General features: G+C 38.5%; 1 protein-coding gene across 6 annotated transcripts in view; it reads right to left on the bottom strand.

Annotated features, from left to right (window-relative positions):
- Positions 1 to 4,143: 4,143 nt before the first annotated feature.
- SLC1A2 (solute carrier family 1 member 2) overlaps positions 4,144 to 21,320 on the bottom strand; it is a 118,425-nt gene continuing 101,248 nt past the window's right edge. For 5 of the 6 annotated variants that reach the window (XM_073347976.2, XM_073347974.2, XM_073347973.2 and 2 more), the window contains 2 exons: positions 18,766 to 18,997; positions 4,144 to 14,647 (listed from right to left, as the gene is read on the bottom strand). In XM_073347976.2, coding sequence (XP_073204077.1) covers positions 14,573 to 14,647; positions 18,766 to 18,997 — 307 coding nt within the window. In that variant the 3' untranslated portion in view covers positions 4,144 to 14,572. The remainder of the gene's footprint in view (positions 14,648 to 18,765; positions 18,998 to 21,320) is intronic. The other variant, XR_012159391.2, reaches the window with a different exon arrangement.

A 21,320-nucleotide genomic window follows, 5' to 3' on the forward strand; every position in this document is an offset into this window, starting at 1 on the left:
AATACTTTTGAAATCTGGCCCTAAAGGACTAGGTTTGTGTTCCCTCTGGCTGAATATAGCTGAGGGTTGAGGGGAACGTTTTGACCTGAGTAAGCCAGCCCTTAATTTCCCTCTGCCCCAAATCCTGCAGCAATCAACACCACAACAGTTTAAAATCATTACCGCCATCATTAAACATTATTAAAGGCACTCCATATTCTACCCTTTGTGCACCTGAGCATCAGCCTCCTCCCTTCAGATCACAGCGGATGTTTTTCCAGAGGATGGAAGGGTGTAGGCAGGCAAGGAGAGCAGTGTATGTGTGATCCCTTTTCCATTTCAGAAGTAGTAACTGGCCTTACCTGCTTTTGAGCTAGTGACTAAGAAGTGAAAGGATAAAAGCTTACCAAGACATGGCTACTTTATGCACTTCCCAAATCCAGGAGAGTCAGTAAAATCACCTTCACAGACACTGTATTACAATACACAGAGATGTCAGTAGCCAAACAGTGTTATTCCCAGGTTAGGTCCATCATACCTGGAAGATAGCCATACCTGCCTATCATCCCAGTGATAAAGTGCCACATCTGGAAATTGATGGTAAATATATGACAACGGACACACTGTATTTAGGTGTATGAATAATACCTCATTTATGAAATGCTTTGTGTTCTAGTCCAGGATGCTGAAATTTTTGCAAACATGCTCGCCTGTCTATAGTATCACATGCAAATTCTGTCCCTTGGACTAGACTTAAATCATGAGAGCAAAATCAGTTTCTATATTTGTTTAATTGTTTTCCTTAGGATAGCTGTAACCCTGTCAGCCCCTCTTGGAGTTTGAAGAGGGATCTCACAGATGTACCCTTTTTAATATTCCTCTTCTCCTTTTCCTCCTAAACCTCATCAGCAATCTTCCCTTTGATGGAGGAGGGCTGGAGCATCGCTCCTTTCAGAGCTTGTCAATACAGTTTCCTGTGGGCAGAATTCAGTGTTCTACTTTATCCGTCTGTACATGTATGTCACGTGCATTACTGCAATACCTGAGTGCCTTACAAAGATAACTACAACCACAAGATGCAGACTTGCACATAGTCTAGTTTCCTCCCTACTACTTCTAATTCAGATGAGACATTTAATTTCATTCTCTCCACATAATGGCAAAGCCTAATGCCTCTATAATTCTCTCAACTCCTGGTAGCCCTCAAAACTGTCACCTAAACTCAGATGTCCCACTTCATAACAGAATTACTTCAGCTCCTGAAGTGGGGCCTCAACCCTGATTGGGGCCTTTGGCTGCTGTTATAAATAAATATTAATAATACTACTAGGCCAGTATGAGTGACTACACTTGGATCTATTATAGCTGACTAATTCTGCCTCAGGTCTCATGGTCACATCAGTTTTAATATTTTTCCTAAAGGTGTATTAACTTTAGGTGCACCAGTTTCTTTCAGTATGATGATGACTTCTCTTCCTGTTTACACAGCATCTAGTGCAAAGTGCATGGTAAAAGGATGTACATAAGATCAGGGAGTTGCATGACATTCTCATTCTTTTCTGAGAACCTCCTCTTCACTATTATTTTCTTACATGCCCTCAGGGGATTGGGGGAAAAGGGATTAAAAAAACCCTCTTTTGTTGTTAGTAAATGATCCACAAGATACCCTTTTTTACTCTACTTCATACTTCACTCACCTGTTTCCCTGATAAAGAAGGAATCACTCCATAAACGATCAGTCATGTTGGAAAGGAATGCTCCTCTAAGATTGGGGATTTTGGGGGCTGGGTTGGAACTGTGAGTTTTCACCTGGAGCACTTAGCTAGGCATGTCCTCTGTTCTTTCTATATTTTTTCTTCTATGCTTCTAACATAACAAAGCTTTGGAATGTAATCAGTGTAGATCTTGTTACAGTTCCTTTGATCCGAAAGGATCCCAAAGTATGGTCCAAGCTTATCAAAGTGAGGTCCCAATATGGAGAAACCATCTCTGGGTTGGAGCATAAAAGGGGTGTAAAAGTGCACAAACACACCAGATTAGGCCAGAAAGTGAAGGAGAATCCTGAGTCCAACTAATCTCAAGAGGAATTTTAGGGGAGCAGAATGATTTGACACCCTTAATTCTTGTAAAAAGTGTTGTCAGGAGATATTTAATGACAGAGCGATCAGGACTTCTGTTTTAAGTTTTGTCCAAAAAATCCCCTTTGTCACCATATTGGGGTATTGAATCATGACTGACTCAGAGGAAAGCATGCCAGCTATTTGACTGCCAACACCACTTTCTGCCATACCCTGGGTTTTCCTTAGCAGTATCCCCCTTCGTAGCTTTGTAAGAGTTAATAAGATCACAGCCTGCAGGCTATTAAATCTCACAGATTAAAGGACTGATCATTTCATATGATAGAAATAATATAACTAACTGTAATTATTCCCAAAAAGAAAAGGAGGACTTGTGGCACCTTAGAGACTAACAAATTTTATGCTCAAATAAATTTGTTAGTCTCTAAGGTGCCACAAGTCCTCCTTTTCTTTTTGCGGATACAGACGGCTGCTACTCTGAAACCTGTCATTATTCCCACTTTGACTATAAAGATTTTAGCTTCCCCATCACACTTAGCAGCCGCAGCACCTGTGATAGTGAGTCATTCCATTGTCATCTTCTAATTATAACTCAGATATTAAAAAGAACAGAAGGACTTGTGGCACCTCAGAGACGAACAAATTTATTTGAGCATAAGCTTTTGTGAGCTACAGCTCACTTCACTGAATGCATCGGATGAAGTGAGCTGTGGCTCACGAAAGCTCATGCTCAAATAAATTGGTTAGTCTCTAAGGTGCCACAAGTCCTCCTTTTCTTTTTGTGAATACAGACTAACACGGCTGCTACTCTGAAACCTGTCAGATATTAAACAGATTCCTCTGCAAAGAGCTCCAGAGGTTCAAAGGTACCTCTTATTTCAGCAAAACTAAAAAGGCAGGATTTAATTTTTAGTAGACAGCGGAAGGAGGTCAGGTTGCTAAAGCAACTGCATGTGTTCAGTGTTCTCCTTTATTTTGTAACAGGACTCTCAGGCTTCTCTAGAATTAGAATTTCAGTTTAAAAATATACATTGAAAATAGGACATAAAATATGCCACTGGGCTTCAAACCTCCCCGCCCCCACCAAGACATGTGTGTATCTTGGTATAACTCCACATTCTGCAGTGTGATATCAATAAAATAACACTCATGTTTCTTTACAGTTAATTACTATTTATGTACTACAAATATTGGGAGTATACAGCTCTGGATTGATATTTCTGATGCTTAGACAAATACAGATCCAACCTCTACAGTTTAGAATAGAAAGCCAATCAGATCATTCAATTTTATTCAAATTCATATCCAAGGAATGGTAAATAGTTCAGTAAGGGAGTACCAGCTAGCAGAGGTGACTAGCAATAAAAATTGATTGAGCACTCAAGTCACATGGCTTTTTTTCTGTGCCCTGCAACACACAGCAAGAAGGCCACAAAAGGATTCCTGGCACCAGGTGAGCACATTCGCACGAGCACACAACTTTCCACCAGTCAATCGTTTGTGCAAACAAAATATATCACTTGCATGAATGCTCCCTGAAACAACTCTAAAGGAGTCACGTCAAAGCGATCACAGCTCCGGTGACAATTTTGTCTTAGGCCTTTCTATAGCTCCATGGCTGTGGTATAGAGACATTCAATTAAAAGAGTAAAAATCACATTATTTTTTGCTCAAGGATTTTCAATGCTCCTGAGCCCTCCTAGATTTAGCAAACTGTAGTTGAATTGGGGGTTGTTTGTAGTGGCTGATCTCAGTCCTCCGCCTACTAAACAGCTGCCCACATCATGAGAATCACCTTCACTATTAACATTAGCATCTTAACCACACCCCTTTGTTGGCCAAGCATTGGATTAAATGGGCATGGAGAGTGAAGTTCAACCATAAAGATGACGAGTCCAGAGCTGGATAAGATGCATTAGCAGGGCAGGGAGGAGCTTGCTACTACCACTGTGCTATATCTGTTCTGTGCATTACTGGAGTACTTCAGATTCAGTTTGGTATTCTTTAGTGGAAAGGAGGAATCCTTTAGTCTGTGGTTTCAACAAATGAATTGGTGTGCGTTATATACAAATATCAACCATGAGAATTACGAATCAACATTTATTGAAGATATATACATAAAAGGTACAACACTTAGTGAAATATTGTATTCACGGATTATTTCCAGTATATAAAGAATGTCCAGTTTGTTTTATACATGAAAGTTACAGAAATCAGTTCACACAGTAAGAAAGCATTTAAAGCAAATGGCTAAAGTATTACTGTAAGGAAGAGAAGTTCTGAATTACTTAGGCATTCCTACTACACTATAAAAGAAAGGGGGAGCCCAGAGTTAGTAGAAATTTTATCGTCTGCATCCATTAGTCTTCAAACAAAATGTGCTACAGATACTGTACAATACGTCACTTCAAGTCCCAGATAAACATTTACAATCGAAGGAAAAGATCAAGCTTCTTTTGTTTTGTTTCTTTTTACATGAAGGAGCCAAGCTAGTGAGTGGGCCTCTCTTGAGAGGAAGCACGTGAGGAAGCATGTAAGGCCTAGAAGTAAGCAGGGAAGACATGGAGTACTGTGGAACATTCAGTTTGAATGGAAACATAATACATCTCATAAGAAACCAGACATCCCCCACTGGTTGGGCCTGATTCTGAACTCATCCCAGTTTTACCCTGGTTTAACTCCATTGACTCTAATGGAGTTATTTTCAACTGTGAGGAGAATCAGGACCATTGTCTCCAGGAACTAATTGGCTTGGTGCATCTCTCCTGAGGTGTCTCAGATCCACTGAGCATCAGTTGCACTTCATAACACTTTCAGTTTTCAGTCCAGAAATGAGGATTTCTTCCTTATAAGCTCATGGACATGACTTATAGCACAGGTTTTACAATATCCCTGCCATTATATATTTGCCCTATATGCATTGTATGGATGTATAATTCTGCAAATCAAATAAGCATAAATGAACACCAAAGACCATTTTTTGTCTTTTTTGCATAACTGACATGCATTTGGTTTTGTGCTTAATTCTCAATATCTATTAATATCCTTATTTGATAATGGAAACAGCATTAGTCAATCCATTTACTTATGGTTCTATAAATCTTATGCAGATTGTTTCTACAGAGGAAATGAAATGAAGGTTCATGCTTTGCATTCCAGGGCACATAATAGAGTAAGCAGTCAAGCATGTGCTTCTGTTTAAGACTAAATGTCAGGCTTAGTCATGGTCTTCTGACTTTAGTTTCTTCACTGGAGTCTGCAGTCAATGAGTAACTGAAAGTGAGTCAGAGGAATCCTGAAACTCTGCTGTGTGAATATGGATTCCTTGTTGTAAGCTACACATATTGCCAAAGATAGACATGGTGCCGAGAGGGAGAGTAAAAGTTAATTTTTCCTTCTGACCATTGTGCTAATTTACACAGTGACTTACTAACCTTATGTTGCTACAATTCCAACATGTCAAGTGTACAAGAAGCATCTACTCCTAAACTAAATGAATCATGCACATGCACATTAATTCATAATGTATTAACTATTGCATTCACGGTGCAGCATATCCATACTGCAATCACTTTCACTGAGGGCCAGGGAATTTCAGATGCAATGCCAGTTAGATAGTTGAAAACTCACAACATATCTACGAGTGGGCTGTGTATAGGATTTGACCATTATCAAAACAAGATATGCATTGACATGTTGTTTATATACATAAACATACAAAGCCAGTTATCAAGCTATGGCAATTATTCAGTTAAATGTCTAAAATAAACACAACACAGACAACCAAACCAAAAACAACCAGAAAAGAGGTTTTCAAAACAGAGATCAAATTTTCTACTTTATCTCAATGCACATCAACAAACTAAATTACATGAAAATACAGCTACCTGTACTGTATGCACCATTTCACTGAAATTACACATAGATAGCTATGTTATCTACGCAAAATGGGGAGAGGCACTGATCATCATGCTTAAGCAATGAGTAAAAACTGGTATTTATAAGTATGCCATGCTTTGACAGCTATTAATACTTCAGCTACACACTACGCTACCTTCAACTCCAATTAAGAGAATACCTGATATGACTGATTTAAAAATATAAGGAGATTAAAAAATAAGGGCACATCAATACATAAATATATATCTTTTACCCACATAAACCTCAGGAGACTATCAGGGCCCTACAACAAATTTCTGAAAATGTATCTGCTTTGTGGACAGGTGGCATTTTCAATTCCATGTTCTTTTTTGTCTTGAATTGTAGGCCATGTGGTTGATTCACCACATAAGGAATTTTCCTTGATGTAATTTTTATTGTTGATTTTAACTAAGCAATTGACTGTAGTCATTTTTATTTACTAATTAAATATGCTTCATTAATTTCATGACCTTAAGTCCAACAGGTATTTGCCTACCAAGAATTGATTGTTATAAAAGAAAAATAAATCCCACTTGTCCTGGTCAAAAATATATGGTTTGTTTTTCTTATAAATGTTTAAGAAGGCAGGAGGTATTTCTACAGTGCTACCCTATTAAAGTGGTCCCATTGTTGTGTCATTGGTCCATTTACATGAAGGCAAAGCTAAGAGGCCAAATACTGAATTCTTTACCGAGGCCAAACTCATACAAGTTTTGCCTGAGTAAGATCGACTGAGTGGCTGATCCTTTACTCCTTGCACATGCAGCTCTCCAGCTCATAACCCAAGCGTTGTGGGTAAATCAGTTATTCAGGATCTGACCCTGAGAAACAACTAAGGATTTGGCCCAGGTAAAACCATGCCAAATGTCACACATAAGGGATGAGCAATCCATAAAATTGTCAATCTAGAAGATTGTTTAGGATATAATAATACAGTGTTCCATAGTGAACTGCAGCATTTAAGGACACCTCGAAATTCTTAATTCCTAATTGCATTTTGTGCTTTGCTTATAATTCATCACTAAATTGCTTTTCTTAGTTCATTAAACAAAATACAGGAAAAAAATATTAATCCTAAAATGTTGTTAGAAAACTGGTTTTGCTCTAAGGTATGGATCACCTGTAAGAATTTTTTCCCTTATCTTATATGGTCATATATAAAATATTATAAGAAAATATTTGTGTGTCTGTAAATTACAGATACTAAGTAATTTAGTTCCATCTACATTGTAGTTCTTTCTGGTTTCTGGAGAATAGGTACACACCCATAAAATCTGTATTAACGGCTGAATCAGTTTTGAGCATATCATATTTAACAAGTGTAATTACATGTGTAATTCTTTTCTCATGCATTCTATAAATTACAGTTCACACTAGAGTATTAACTGGATACATTAAGAAAGAAAGCAGGATAGGTAAGAAAGAAGTCTATAGATTTTTGTTGCAATATTCTTTAAGAAGGAAAGACAACCTGCAGTTCATGAGAAGTTACAAGCCTACATGAAGCCAAAAATGGAAATACTTGAATCTATAGTATTGACTGCAAAATCTGTTTGTAAATATGCTTTGCAAATGGTCTTCCAAAACTCTAGAAAAGAATGATACAAAAATCCCCATGAAGTATCCTATTTATGTACAAAGCACTACGCAGTAATTAGACCATCTAGGTTATGTGATGCTATCTATGAAACACAATTTTGTAAGTTTCCTCTCTACTTAAAGGTGTATGTCTCAGAGTATTTATTGAAAATATTGAAGACTCTGCTGTCTTTAGTTACGAAAATCACACTAGAAGCATTAAATACTCCAACAACGGCAGGTGACCGCTCTGTACAAGAACCTAGAATGACAAATACGTGATTTGGGGAAATAAACCAAAAAGCTGGGTGATGTCATAATATTATACCTCCCTACCTCTCTAAACCCTTCATTAGCACATTGGTGAGTGGCATCTTTAACTAGCAGAAAACCTATGTAGTGCCTCAACAGTATGCTTAAACAATGTTACCATATGGAGTTCAGAGTTTATAAAGGACCATGGCTTTAAATGCATCACTGCCGTATCCATTAGGAACTGTAACTGTGGGTAGCAGAGAGCTGCCAGGTTTCAACTTATCAGATGAAGATGTCTCTTGGGTAGGAAGAAAGGCTGGGGGTTGGGTCTAAAGAGTCTTGTGTCACTAAACCCATGCATTCCACAGATAAACAAGTTCTCAGTGCCTTGGCATTAGTGAAAATTAGCAGCATTGTGGCTCATTACAGCAACAGATTTCAATTCAATACCAAACAAGAGCCTAGGAAGAAATAAGGGGAAGCAAAGGGTAACTATTAGTGTGGACCCAATTCTGCAGTCCTCTCTCTGGAACAGCTCCCATTGACTTTAGTGGAAGTTTTGCCTAAGTAATGCCAGGATGGCAGAGTCTGCCTGAGAACTGCAGTATTGGTCCCTGCATGTGTGTGTGTAGGGGTAATGGAAGATTACTGGAGAAGTGAAAAATATATGTTACAAAATATTGCTTCTAGTGAATATTGAGCAAGAATTTAACACTTGTGGAACACCATCTCAGGGCAAAGTTCAGCAAATTCGTTTCACATCTCCTCCTTATCCTCCCTTCCCTTTCTCAACCTTGCTGTGCAGGACAATTGCTTTTTGTAATGTCTGTAGCTATAATCTGTACGTCACTCTTCTGCAAGACAAAACTAGATAAAAGTCTTTTCTTCAACATCATCAGCATGACTGAAAAAGATCACTCTCAAACCTATGTTTTTTCAAAATATATTCTATGTGTAGCAGTAATTTCAACACAAGATGGCCTAAAAATTAATAATCATGCTACTGCAGCAGGAGCAGAATTGCTCCCTGGTGTAACTCCATTCAGATCAGTAGAGTTACACCAGAGAAGAATTTGTCCCAATGTGCTATATGCTTATGACAATAACCCACAAGGCAAATATTACAGTAATGGGCCAAGAATTCACAGTAATACGATCAGCTGTAGTCCTCTGGCTCAGTACAGTAGAATACTGCAGTGTATTTTTATAAGTTGCCTTTATTTATTATTCTGTGCTTCCTGGAGTAAAACCAAATGCAGTCAACAAAAATGGAACAAAAGGGACTTAATCTAATGAGAAGGAGATGTACTTTTAAATATTCATAATAGGGTTTTTCAGGCCTGGTACTGAAGCTCAAAGCCTTTCTAAAGGCATTCACAAGAGGCTGTGGAAGTCAGAGGGTAGATTGGCAACTGATGCTGTTTTCAGAAAATGGTTTGCTTTCCCAGCCTCATGCTGCTGTATGATGCCTGTTGTAGCAGCTCAGCAGCAATCAAAGAAAAGACAGGCAGTTGCTAGTGTAAATTAATTTGAGCTCTGTTGGGTTTTGCTGCCGCTTCTATTGTAAGACAAGTAGTTTGCTCTGCTAAACATCAGCATCCCTCAAAGTACCAACCCAAGGATTGATGATGGAAAACAAATCAGAACTCTCTGTTGCTCATAGATCTTTAAAAACCCGTAATGTTTGGAATTCTGTGTTCCCAGAGGTGTTGGCAGAGTCCACTTACTAGGATTCTAGACAAAAATGGACACTAGCTATATGTCGGGGTATAAACAGAGAAGAAACTTAATGAGAGTGGTCTGAATTCAGATGCAGAGGTTTAAACTCACTGCTGGGATGGGAAATTATTTCCCTTTATTGGCAGAGACCTTTTGGATGGGGGAGGCATCGTCAGCTAGAGAACCAAGAAAAGATAATTCACTGGGATCAGACGGAAGGAATTGCACAGTCTGTTTCCATTGGCTGAAGGAGGTGGGAGGGTCCACTGTTGGACCTTGACACTTCTTAGATTCTTCTATATTGCAAGAGTTTAAAAAGCTTTCAAAAGGTGACACAGACCATTCAATCAGTTTAATAAGAATCCATATTATTGTTTGTTGCTTACCTGCCAGCATTGCCAAAACAAGCTCCCACAATAGCCCTATTTATGAACAAATTAATCCCTCATTATTTTAGCTTAAAGCATTCATTGATTTTCTTCTGTCTCTGATGTTGTGGCCCATATTTTGGTCTTTGCAAGTGGAGGAAAGATGGTGTATTTATAATTATATATGACTGAGATTGCTATATGTACAGAAACTGAAAACAGACCATTTCAAATAAGACAGCATGGGCCTCAACATGAAATACAGGCTCTGATCCTGCTCCCACTGAAATCAGTGATGAAACCCCACCTGCTTTCCAACAATGCAGGACCAGGGCTAAAGTCTCCAGCTAGCACTAAGAACAGACAATGTATTAATAGCAACTTCTCTGGAATGGTGCAGGGTGAAAAATAACAATCCTTCTCCATCTTAAAATTAACAGGAGTTTTTAATGTATATAGTTGGGTTGATCAGGCTCTGTACAGGCTGCCAGGTGCTAAGTGCTTCTGGAAGGAAGCATACATCCTCAACTCCCAAAGGGAATTCAGAGTGGTCCGCAACTTGCAGGCTGTTTTCAAAGAAACAAAAATAGTCTCTCCGTTCTAAATGACAGGGGCCCCCCTTACTGTAATACTGTCTAATTGGCATAAATATAGGGGCATCTTAATGCATGAGACCTGTGTAAACTTGTTTTATACAAAGTGCTGGTGAAGTCTTTGTTTTTCTGGAGGAGGAGTACAGAAGAAGGAACACATTCAGAAGCAAACTGTTTCCCCAAGTTAACTATAATGTGCACTGGGTCTTGAAGACTAGCACCAGAACAAACCCTAACAGAGTCATGGCCCTCATTCAGCAAAGTTCTCAAGCAGGTGCTTAAATACAGTCCTATTCAGAAAAGCACGTGCTGCTAAATTTTAACCTAAGGATGCTTACCAGTATCCAGGCTTCCCATGTTCCACTGATGATGTCAGTGTTCTAGAGGGCACATATATATCCTACTTCTATAAGCAGCAGAGCAATAGCTAAGAGCAGAGCAAAGCAAATGACTGTAGAAGGGAACTTCAGTTCATATGGAAATAACTCCCAGCATGTGCTGCTTTATTCTGTGCACATCCTTGAGTTTTGCCATCCAAACAATGGGGAAATGAGTAAAGGAAGAAAACATTCTGAAGGCCACATGCAAAATAATGAGACTAAAGGAAGGTGTGACAGTGACAAGCATTATCCACTAAATGTGAAACTTGCATTAGCTCGAGTGGCCATTTCCTGGGTTTTTGTCTTGTTTGTTTAGTTACGCAGCAACCCAGCCTCATGTGGAATGAACAAATTACCAACTACAAGCCAAGTATGAGTTACATTTCCCCCCAAGAAAGCTTTTTGATGGTTAAATTCAGTACTGTGCCAGAGTAGCTACATGTTAAATATTACATGGGAGAATTCAGCCTGGCAGATAGCCAAATTGTTTCCCATAAGCAGCACATTTCTAAGTAGAAGAATAACATGATAATTATCTTTTGAAAGTTCCCTGAGTTACTGCAACTAACAAACTATAAAGTCTTAAAAGTCCTACAGTCTGCTTTTTTAGTCAAAACTAAAGCCCCAAATTTGCTCTCTGTACGTGGGTAGAGTTACTCTAGATTTTCACCTCCTCCTCCTCTAGTCCCATCTGAAGAATCACTTTTTAAAGGGAAATCTGGCCAAAGCCAGATAGTCCATAGGTGTAAGGAAGGATGTCTGAACCCCTGTTTCTCAATAGGTAACTGTGTGGAGCGGCTTAGTCACATGGTGCTGGCTCTCCTACCTGTTTTCAGCTATCATATTGCTTTAAAAGACAGCTAAAAATAGACTAAACACTTTCCTAATGTTACCTTTCTCTGTAAGCAGTTGGTGTAGCTGCCACAGGGAAGTTAGATTATTATGAATAGGGTGGAAGTGGTTTAGGAGATCACCTCTCTAAAATATGGGCCAGGCTATGAAAGTCTTTGAGAACCCAAGCTCAACACTACAACAAACACTATGTTCTAGTCTGGTACAATTTCAGGGTGATCATATGTCCCGTTTTGGCTGGGACAGGCCCTTTTTTAAGCCCTTTAAGCTCTTGGCTGTCCTAACTTTTTTAAAGGAGGCATTTATCCCGTTTGCTCTTGATGACTTGATCAGTTGGCACGAGCAAATGGGACAAATGCCCATTTTTGTCCAGAAAAAAAAAAGCAGGGTGTGGTGCAGAGAGGGTGAGCAGAGATGCCAGTCCCCGGTTGTGGTGGGAAGGCAGAGCTGGGGGGGAGACAACATTCCAGCATGGGGGGGGGCACCAAGGTTCCAGCATGGTCAATAGCCTTCTGAGTGAGCCCTCCTCCTCACAGGGTTCCAGCAAACAGCTTCCTGAGGGGGCCCCCGGAGGGCACCAATGATGGGGAACAGCCTTACGTGGCGGGGAGGGGGAAGGGGCTTCAGGTGAGCAGCTGGGGGTGTCCTGTTTTGTCTTTTGGAAATATGGTCACCCTATACAATTGCTACTTAGCTCTCAGTGACTTATGAGATGAGCCAACAGCCCAAATGTTAAATAGAGTTCATTTTAGAGAGTGTTAGAGCTTCTCTTGGGCAATTGATCCCTTTCTGTGGGGATCAGGGAAGTGAACTCTTCCTCAAATCCAGACTAGGTCCCTGATCCTGAGTTCTGCGTACCCACAATTTCCATTAAATATGTTGAACAAGATGGAACAGAATTCCATAGAATGGTACAAAAGACCTACAGAAAAGGACTAAATTCTCTATTAAATTCTTTAGGTTGTCAGAATAATGTCCATAGAACTCACAGTAATTTAATAGCTATTAAATTCATTAGGACTTTTCATTTAGTGAGACAGCAAGGGGATGTCAAAAGATCACTAATATTCCCAAGGAAAATACTGCACAGCTACAAATATTTGAATGGTGAATTTGTTGACTATAGGTTTGATTCTGCAAACCATTAAACAGGTGAGTAGTCCTTACAAGCAGGGCGGGGGCCCATAGTGACTTCAGTGGAATAGCTAACATGAATACAAATTAGCAAAACCAGACTGGATTATTGTTTAAACTCTACATTCATACATGTTGTTCCTGTTTACGTCCATGGTAGCATTGCACTATGCATGGACAGAGAGAAGCACATGTGCGTCATTTCCCATCTCACCTTGTAGGTAGGTTCATTATAAGCTCATAGGCTGGACAGCTCAGAGAACATTTTAAGAAACACTCACATCACAGAAGGTTTGTTCAGTGGGCAGGGTTTCCCGCAGTTACCTGGCTCAGCTTTGCTGTAAAACATTATTAATTTCATCATAGAGTTCACCTATGTCTTTACAAAAGTGAGACTGATTTTTAACAAGCACCTTTTAAACAACCTAAGAGAATGATTATTGCACCTCTACATCTTACAGATGAATGAGTTAGTTATACCGTGTCAACAAAACTCTGCCTTGTTCATTCATATGCCATGTGGACTAGAATCACTGCTTGTCTGACATCAAAGACATTTATACAAATTGTTGCTTCACAATAGAGAGATGGGGATTCAATTTATTGGACTGAATCCTGAAGTCCTGGTTTACTTTTCACTCAGTCCTAACTCTGGCAAAATTCCCATTGACTTCAATGCAAAATTTGACCAGGTAATGACTTCAAGATTTAGTTCATTGACTCAAATCTAAGACGTACTTGAGAAGAAAAAATAGTTATCACTTCAAATTAAGTGTCCTAAATATACATTTAGTTTAGCGTAGTTAATAAACCGACGCATGCTAAGCACCATTACATTTTAACACGCTATTAGATATAATTGCTCAATATTGAAAAAGAATGTTCAATAACCATTTGGGGACAGATTCTGGTGCTCTTCCTTAAGTTAAATAACACCATTCTCCTTGAATAGTTTCAGTGGGACTACATGGGCTGTAAGGTCCTATTTGATGTGAAGAGAGCATCAGAATCTGGCGCTATCTGAGAGAGGCCCAAAATCTGGCCCTTTGTATTTACTCCACTGATTTTAATGAAGTTATGCCTGGGATGAATTTTGCCCCCAAAATCTAAATGAAATATTTATTTGAGAAACTTAATTTAAAGCGTACCTGGTGAAGATAAAAATTCTGAGTCCCCCCCATGCCAGCTGCTAGTTATCAATAAAACTTATAGAAAACCTTTAGAGACACTTACAATAAATAGTGTAGTTACACAATGTTGACTGTACCAAAAGGTACACTGCAGTAGGGATTTGTACATACATCACAAGAAGAGACACTGAGAACAATTTAAGGTTTATATGATACTATATGTTCATTACCCTGAGTCCCTGGAGAAAGCCATACCGGCTTTTTGATCTTTCCATTTTGCATCATCTACATTTTCTGCATTTTGAGCAAAAGGGAGAGGCTGGTGAGAATATATCTCTTAACTCAGAGTGTTCTCCAGCTGCATCCATTCAAACAGTAAAAGTGAGACAGATAGTTATGGATCACTGTTTGGCAAAAACACGGTAGCTACAATGACTTGATGAGATCATTGCTAAGTTTCAGTTAAATTAAATAAGCAGAAACTTTAGATGTTAAATAAATAGAGAAATATTCTTTAATCTTGATATCTTTTACCATAAGATAGCTTCAGGGGTTTATTAATGATGGAGATGGGACTCGCTTTCCTTAATTTTCAGGTTTCCAAGGCTCTTCCTCAACAACATTGAAGTCTGCAGATTTGCCATTGGTTGCCAGTGTCACCTGCAAGTAATTATCATTGACATCTAACTTAAAGGCCAAGGCACTTTGACAAGATAAGTTATGAGTTATATGGAGAAGCATGATATTTATAGGAATAACATACTCCATGTGTGAATATATATGTATTTTATATTTATTTATTCATAATTCACAGTGTCCCCAAAGTGTGGAGAGGTGCGGGGGGGGGAGAGGACGGTAATTTTAATATTGGCTAGAAAACATTAGTGAACAATTTTATTTTCCCTTCACTGTTTGAAGTCGTATAGTTTTCATAAATATTTTGCACATATAGACAGTCCTGTCACTTTCAGATTTTTCCTAATTTGCAAGAAGAGTTTAACTTGAACTAAAAAATTTTCCTATAGAACTCATCTGCATTTCAGGACATCTACTTGAGGACATTGAGGAATGTGAAAGGGACAGAATGATAGAGAAATGTGGATACATATATACACACACATTACAAAAACTTCAAAGAAAATAGCAGAATAGTTGCTCCACAGACATGTTGTAAAGCATCTTTCATTGTGCCACTATTTCTACTCATGCATGTGAAAGGTTCAGTTACAATCAGGCCAAACAATTCTTATTAATACTATATTTTATACACAGAACTACAAAAAGATCATTGTAGCATTTCAAGGTTCATGCTTCAATATTAATTTGATAAGTATACTGGAAGACCAATATTGGTTTATCAGTTCATGGGAAATGTTGGTCGCCAACAGTCAATATAAAAATAGCCATGTGAAATCCTTAACAGGAGATGTGTGGGGCTCTAGCTAAACTATTTTGTTTGACTGAGGAAAAATTAACTGGACCTTTACATAGTATGTGAACCTTTGGTCTAATTCTAAATGGATGGCCTATTCTTTCCTAGCTTACCTTCCAAGTTACTGTCCTCAGCTTCATATGAAAACTTAAAGACAGGACTGATATTCCAAATGATGGGTAAACCATACGTATGGAAGCATTGGGACAGGGAAACATTACAAAAATGCACCAATGTTTAAAACAAAGCCAACCTTTTTCACAGATAATTGGAAGGGAAACACATGCAGTTACAAGAATAAACAGCATATTTGGAACTGAAAACCACAAAAAGTTGTGTGAAATGTGATCATAAAAATAGAGAAATATCATGTAATAAGAGCCACTATACTCCAACATAAAAAAATAGGCTACTTATTATAAATGTACAGTGGCTGCACAAGACTATAAACTACTTGAATTATATGGAGTATATTACAGGAAGTAAATAGAGATGTCATGTTAATATATTAGCTTTTCAAAACTTTGATCAGAGTTGCAGCAAACTTTTCTCCCCTTCAGTGAATTCTGCAGGATAAGGAAATCTCTCTTCAAGCTCAAGACCTTGGTATTTGGCGCCTGATATGGTAACACTACATCATCATCACCACCAGAATATTTTGCAGTTGTAGAGCACTTTACATGTTCAAAGTGCTTTCCAAATATCAGCTAATCCTCACAACACCCCTGTGAGGTAGGTAAGTATTATTATCCCCATTTGGCAGGTGAGGACACTGAGCCAGACAAGTATTTGCCCAAGGCCAGTCCTGTGTTTACTCTACAAGGTCAAGGTTCCTCTCATACACCTGAATGTACTAATTAGGGTCCCAATGAAGAGCAAGCCTAAAACAATGACAAGTGTCAAATTTTGCTAGCTTAAGAGTCAGTGGTATCCAAACAAAAAAGGCCTCCTGATATAATTCAAGAATTGTGTTAAATTCATGTCTGGTAAACAAGAACAGTGTGGGACTGGAAAACAATGAACCAAAATTGGTGTGTTTGAAATTAGAGCAAACTGGTGAACAAAATAATGAGGGGATGGACTAGTGCATCCATCACTCCCTTTTGAGGTTCTTAAAAGAGACTTGGGGGCGGGGGTGAAAATTAGCTGAGGGAAAAACCTGGCTAGCTCAGCACTGGTAGAGTGCAAGAAGGGGGAAGGAGCAAACGTCACCATTATGAAAGACAAAATTAGGGAAGTTCTGTTTCCCTGGGTTCTGAGAGTTCCTGTAATGAGGAACCTTTGTAGCTCAATCCAGTTTCTCTGTGGATCTGTCCAACAAAAATCCCACCTTAAAAAGTTCCTGGTAGCAGTGTCACCAGAGCATCATCTGCAAGTGATGACCTAAACCTCAAAATCCCACTGTGTTTGGCGATTGTAACACAGCCAGTAATTTATGGCTTGTTGGTATCTTTTAAATGAAAGACGGACTGGTCCTGAAAAGTCCTGAAGTGGTACATGTTCTGAACGCCTTTTAAAATCAAGCCCAGAGTGTATCTTCAGGTTAGGGTGACCAGACAGCAAGTGTGAAAAATCAGGACAGAGGGTGGGGGGGAAATAGGAGCCTATATAAGAAAAAAATCCCAAATACTGAGACTGTCCCTATAAAATCGGGACATCTGGTCACCCGACTTCAGGTGCTTCCTAGTAGCACTAAATCCAATAGAATCAGCCAGTAATTGTCAGGCCAAAAAACCCAGGACTGATTCTAACATCAAAGGTAATTGGTTCTTTCCACTTCTTTAGGAAGAGGAACAGTTTTATCAGACTGTGAAATGGTTTTTCAAAGGAAGTGATAAAAATCCCATCAATCCGGTCTAGAACTGGTAAAAAAAAAAATCGATTTTTTTCATGAAAAATGTCTTTTTAAAAGAAATGGATATTGCCAGACAATTTCTTTTCCTTTCAAAAGAAAAACACAAAAAATTGTATAAAAAGTTCATTTTGTTTCAATTTTCAAATTTTTATTTCTTTCCCCGCACCCTACTTCCCCCATTTCTTCTTGATTTTCCAGTAGAATGAAAGGGAAGAGAAGAGAAGAGAGAGGGGGGAAATATCCCCCAAAATTGAAAACCAAAACAAAATGATTTTTTCATTCAAAATGAAAAGTTTCATTCATCTTAACTTCATCAAAAAAAAAAAACTGAAAAATTCCATGAAAAAAAAAGTTGAACAAAATGAAAGCTTTGGTTAATTCAAATTTTTTTCAAACAAATCATTTGACCCTGGATAGGGCAAACCTCTGAAAAAATGTACTGTGAAGAATGGTCTTTGGCTTAGGGGTGGGGACAATGACATCATAAATCTTTTCCATCTCCATTGTCTATGATAATTTAGCAATTGGATTAGTAGAGATGGGACTCATGTCCATATTCTAAATCTGTTGTGGAGACTTAAAGGTGCCAGAGAAACCACAAGCTTTCTCTTTCTTTCTGTAGACAAATATCTGGATGTGGTTGACTCACTAGCCAATCTAGACATGTTTTGATAAAATATGGAACAGGTCACTTGATATACAATCAGGTGGGAGGAGCAGGAGAAGCAGCTAAAGAAAAAATTGGCCATAACATGAAAAGTTTTAATTTGGTTTTGAATTTTTCCCTTTTCAATTAAATATTGTCCTTTTACTTTAATCAGGCCTGTCTGAGTCCTGGTTGCCTTGTAAACCTTTATACACAAATCACTCAACCTAGCTTTTCATTCAACTGGTAGGGTTTCTGAAGTTCGCTTCACTCTAATCAAGACATTTTTTTCTTTTTAAAATCCAGGTTAGTTACAGTGAAGATTAGATAGAAATTGCAAAGTTTGTATTTTTACAATGACTACCAAGAATGATGATGAAAGAAAAGCATACATGTGCTGTATGAGTGCTGGAGCGATCAGCTGATATGGTGCATTTAACACGTGTGTCTCTTTATGGCGTATCATGGAAGACTGCCATCAAATAACAATACTTGCACTTGGTTTGCAGCTAGCCTTCATTTGAGCAGCAATAAACTCTCTGTTAACAAAGGAAACTAAGTAGATAGCCATATTCTGTCTGTCTTGGAATATTCCATAATACGCTGCATAATCCCTTAGTTTTTGATATGTAAACATTGTATATGATTTTTCACCTCAAATACCATGTTTAAGAAGAGTGCAAAAAATCTTTGTAACTTTTTAAACTTACTTAATGTCTGAGATTCACAGAGACTGTCACATTTGTGAAACAATAAAAAAAAAATACATGCAGGTTAAAAAATGAAGTAAAACACAGCATGCACAGCTATATACAAGTCTCAATATCCATAAATGTGAAAGGTACCTTGCATTCATCTACTATGACAGAGTTGTGAGCTGCATAAACACATTGGTTTGAGTTGTTTTCCCTATGATTTTTCATGTCATCATAAATTGACTGAGTCTTGGTCATTTCAATGTCTTCATGCCCCTTTTGCTGGGAATCTAGGTTTTCCAGCTCTGCCTTGGAGAGGTGATACACAATGCCAGCACCGAAAGAATCTCCTACAACATTTACTGATGTTCTCATCCGGTCTCTGCAGAAGGAGAGACAGACAGGTTTGATAGTTAATGATAAATCAGTTTGGAGTTCACTATTAGGGAAAGCGGAAAGTTCAGGATGAAAGGAGTGCCTAATTTTGCAGGTGCTGCTGCTGCTGTCATTTATCCTCTACAGAACGTTTATGGGATCTTTAGAGTGGAAAGGATTTTAGCTTTCAAGAGAAGTTGAAAAGAATTGCCTTCCCAGGGGACTATTCAAACAGAAACTATATACAAACTTCCATGGCACAGATGTCCACAGTCACAGATCTGGTTCCCTGATGTGGCAGAGTGATTGTCCAAAGAAACACCAAACTGTATTTTGTATTTTGCTGAGATCTGTAAAGTGCCTGCTTCTTGGGTTGGAGATTTCATATCGATATGCCCTTCCCACCTCACTGTCAGTAAATTAACCTGAATTCATCAGGGTCACGAATTCTCTTTACACAACCAGAGGAAATTATTTTTAGATTTAGTGATGTATTCCAGCTCTCGGGTGGTATAAATAAATAGCCTCTCCCCTTTATTCAAACTCAGGAAGCTATGGGAAGATGATGTGAAATCTCGCTATGGGACTCAAACCTTCAATGCACCTATTGGATTCTGGTCACTTCGCACCATACAGACACATGGCCAGCTGTTACAGTGGCACTGTGCCCATTCATACTGTACTGCCAGTATTGATCGGGTGTATGTGCCAACAAAATATAGGTCATAACCTGTGAAATGATAAACCAGTGACACTTCTTCAGTAATAAGAGCCTCCGGGTTGCAAGTTGATGCCAAATTAGGCCCACATGCTTCTTTACAAGGAAACATATTTGTTGGCACTTGCAGACATTAGACCATACAGTGGAGGCCCTACCTTTCTCCAGTATCCTTTTTACACTGCTGGTGATTCTGACCATGAAGGAATAGATTCTCCCCCACACCAGAACCCTGCTGAGGTGCAAGTTTTTAAAGGGAGGTTGTCTGAGAACAGGTTTCAGGGCTCTGATTCCATGCCTCCTGCCTATAGCAGACACTTGAGCTGCTCCATTGCACCTGATGTAGTCATTTATGTCAGTGTAAATTAAGTGCAAGTAGATGTAAAATGCTTTCACTCTGGTCTGGTGCCACTTTACACTGGGTTTACACTGATGTAAATGACAACAACAACACTGTGGGACTGTTAAAACGTCACATTTCACCCCAAGAGGCAGCTGTGGTTCCGGGGCAGAGGAAGTGATCCATGTATAGTGTTGTGAATGTCTATTTAACTTGAAAGGTGCTTTGAAATTCTTTTAGCGTCCAAAATGTAAAACATAATAATAATAATAATAATAATTAATAAATCTGTAGCCCTCTACCGATATTAGCTGGACAGAAGCATCCTCAGAAAACTCTGTTAATTCTAATCTAACAAACCCACAGCAAGCAAGGGAAGAATCCTTGTGGTGTCCTGGTTTCTGCTTCATCAGGGAGTCACTCAGAAATGGGAATACAGAAAGGCTGAGGTGTATTTCCAAAAAACCCAAGTCTACTCAGGAAGATTGAGCAATATGAACTTTGATCAAATGACAGAAAAGCAGGCATGTACAATTCCATGTTGGTAGAATTCCTTTCCACATGACAGTCATTGATTTGACAACATTGCTTTTTCCCTGCTCTTTCTAATATTGCTGGTACTAGGTTTGCATTGTACTGCCGCTCAGCACTGTGCTAAAAGTTTAAATCTGATTTACAAATCAGTTAACTACTACTAATCATTTTATATCCTTATGAGTGAAACTTTTGTTTAGCGCTTTGACAAAAAAATTCAGTGTAAACATTTACAAAACCCAATTGAATCTATTTCACAAGTGTTTTTCATTATTTTGCCATTGTATCTGACAATTATGGTGGAATTTCATAAGCATATCAGCAAATTTTTTGCAAAATATTCATCAAAATAGTACCAAAGTGTGAAAAACATTTTTCATTTATGGCCAATACTCACAACAAAACATTATAGAAGGAAAAATCCCTCCAGTTTTGCTTTGCTTGAGTGAAAGTTTTTACACAGTTATGTCATGCACGTATGATCCTAATTCTAGTGGAAGTGGCAGACTTGGAAAATATTACTTGCAGAGGGTTCATTTTTTAATAAAACCCATCAAATATACTGTACTCAGCAATAAGATCTCCATGGAAACATTATAGAACGCCTGAATAATTTTGAGTGAATAGTGTTACATCTTGAATGAATTCATTAATGCCGCTCCAGGGTGCTCAGAATGCCAAGACAGGAGGTGGAGACCAGAATCCACAAATATAGTTCCAGTATGTTTTATATTTAAA

The sequence above is a fragment of the Lepidochelys kempii genome, chromosome 6, assembly GCF_965140285.1.
Source record: "Lepidochelys kempii isolate rLepKem1 chromosome 6, rLepKem1.hap1, whole genome shotgun sequence".
NCBI classification, from domain to species: Eukaryota; Metazoa; Chordata; order Testudines; family Cheloniidae; genus Lepidochelys; species Lepidochelys kempii.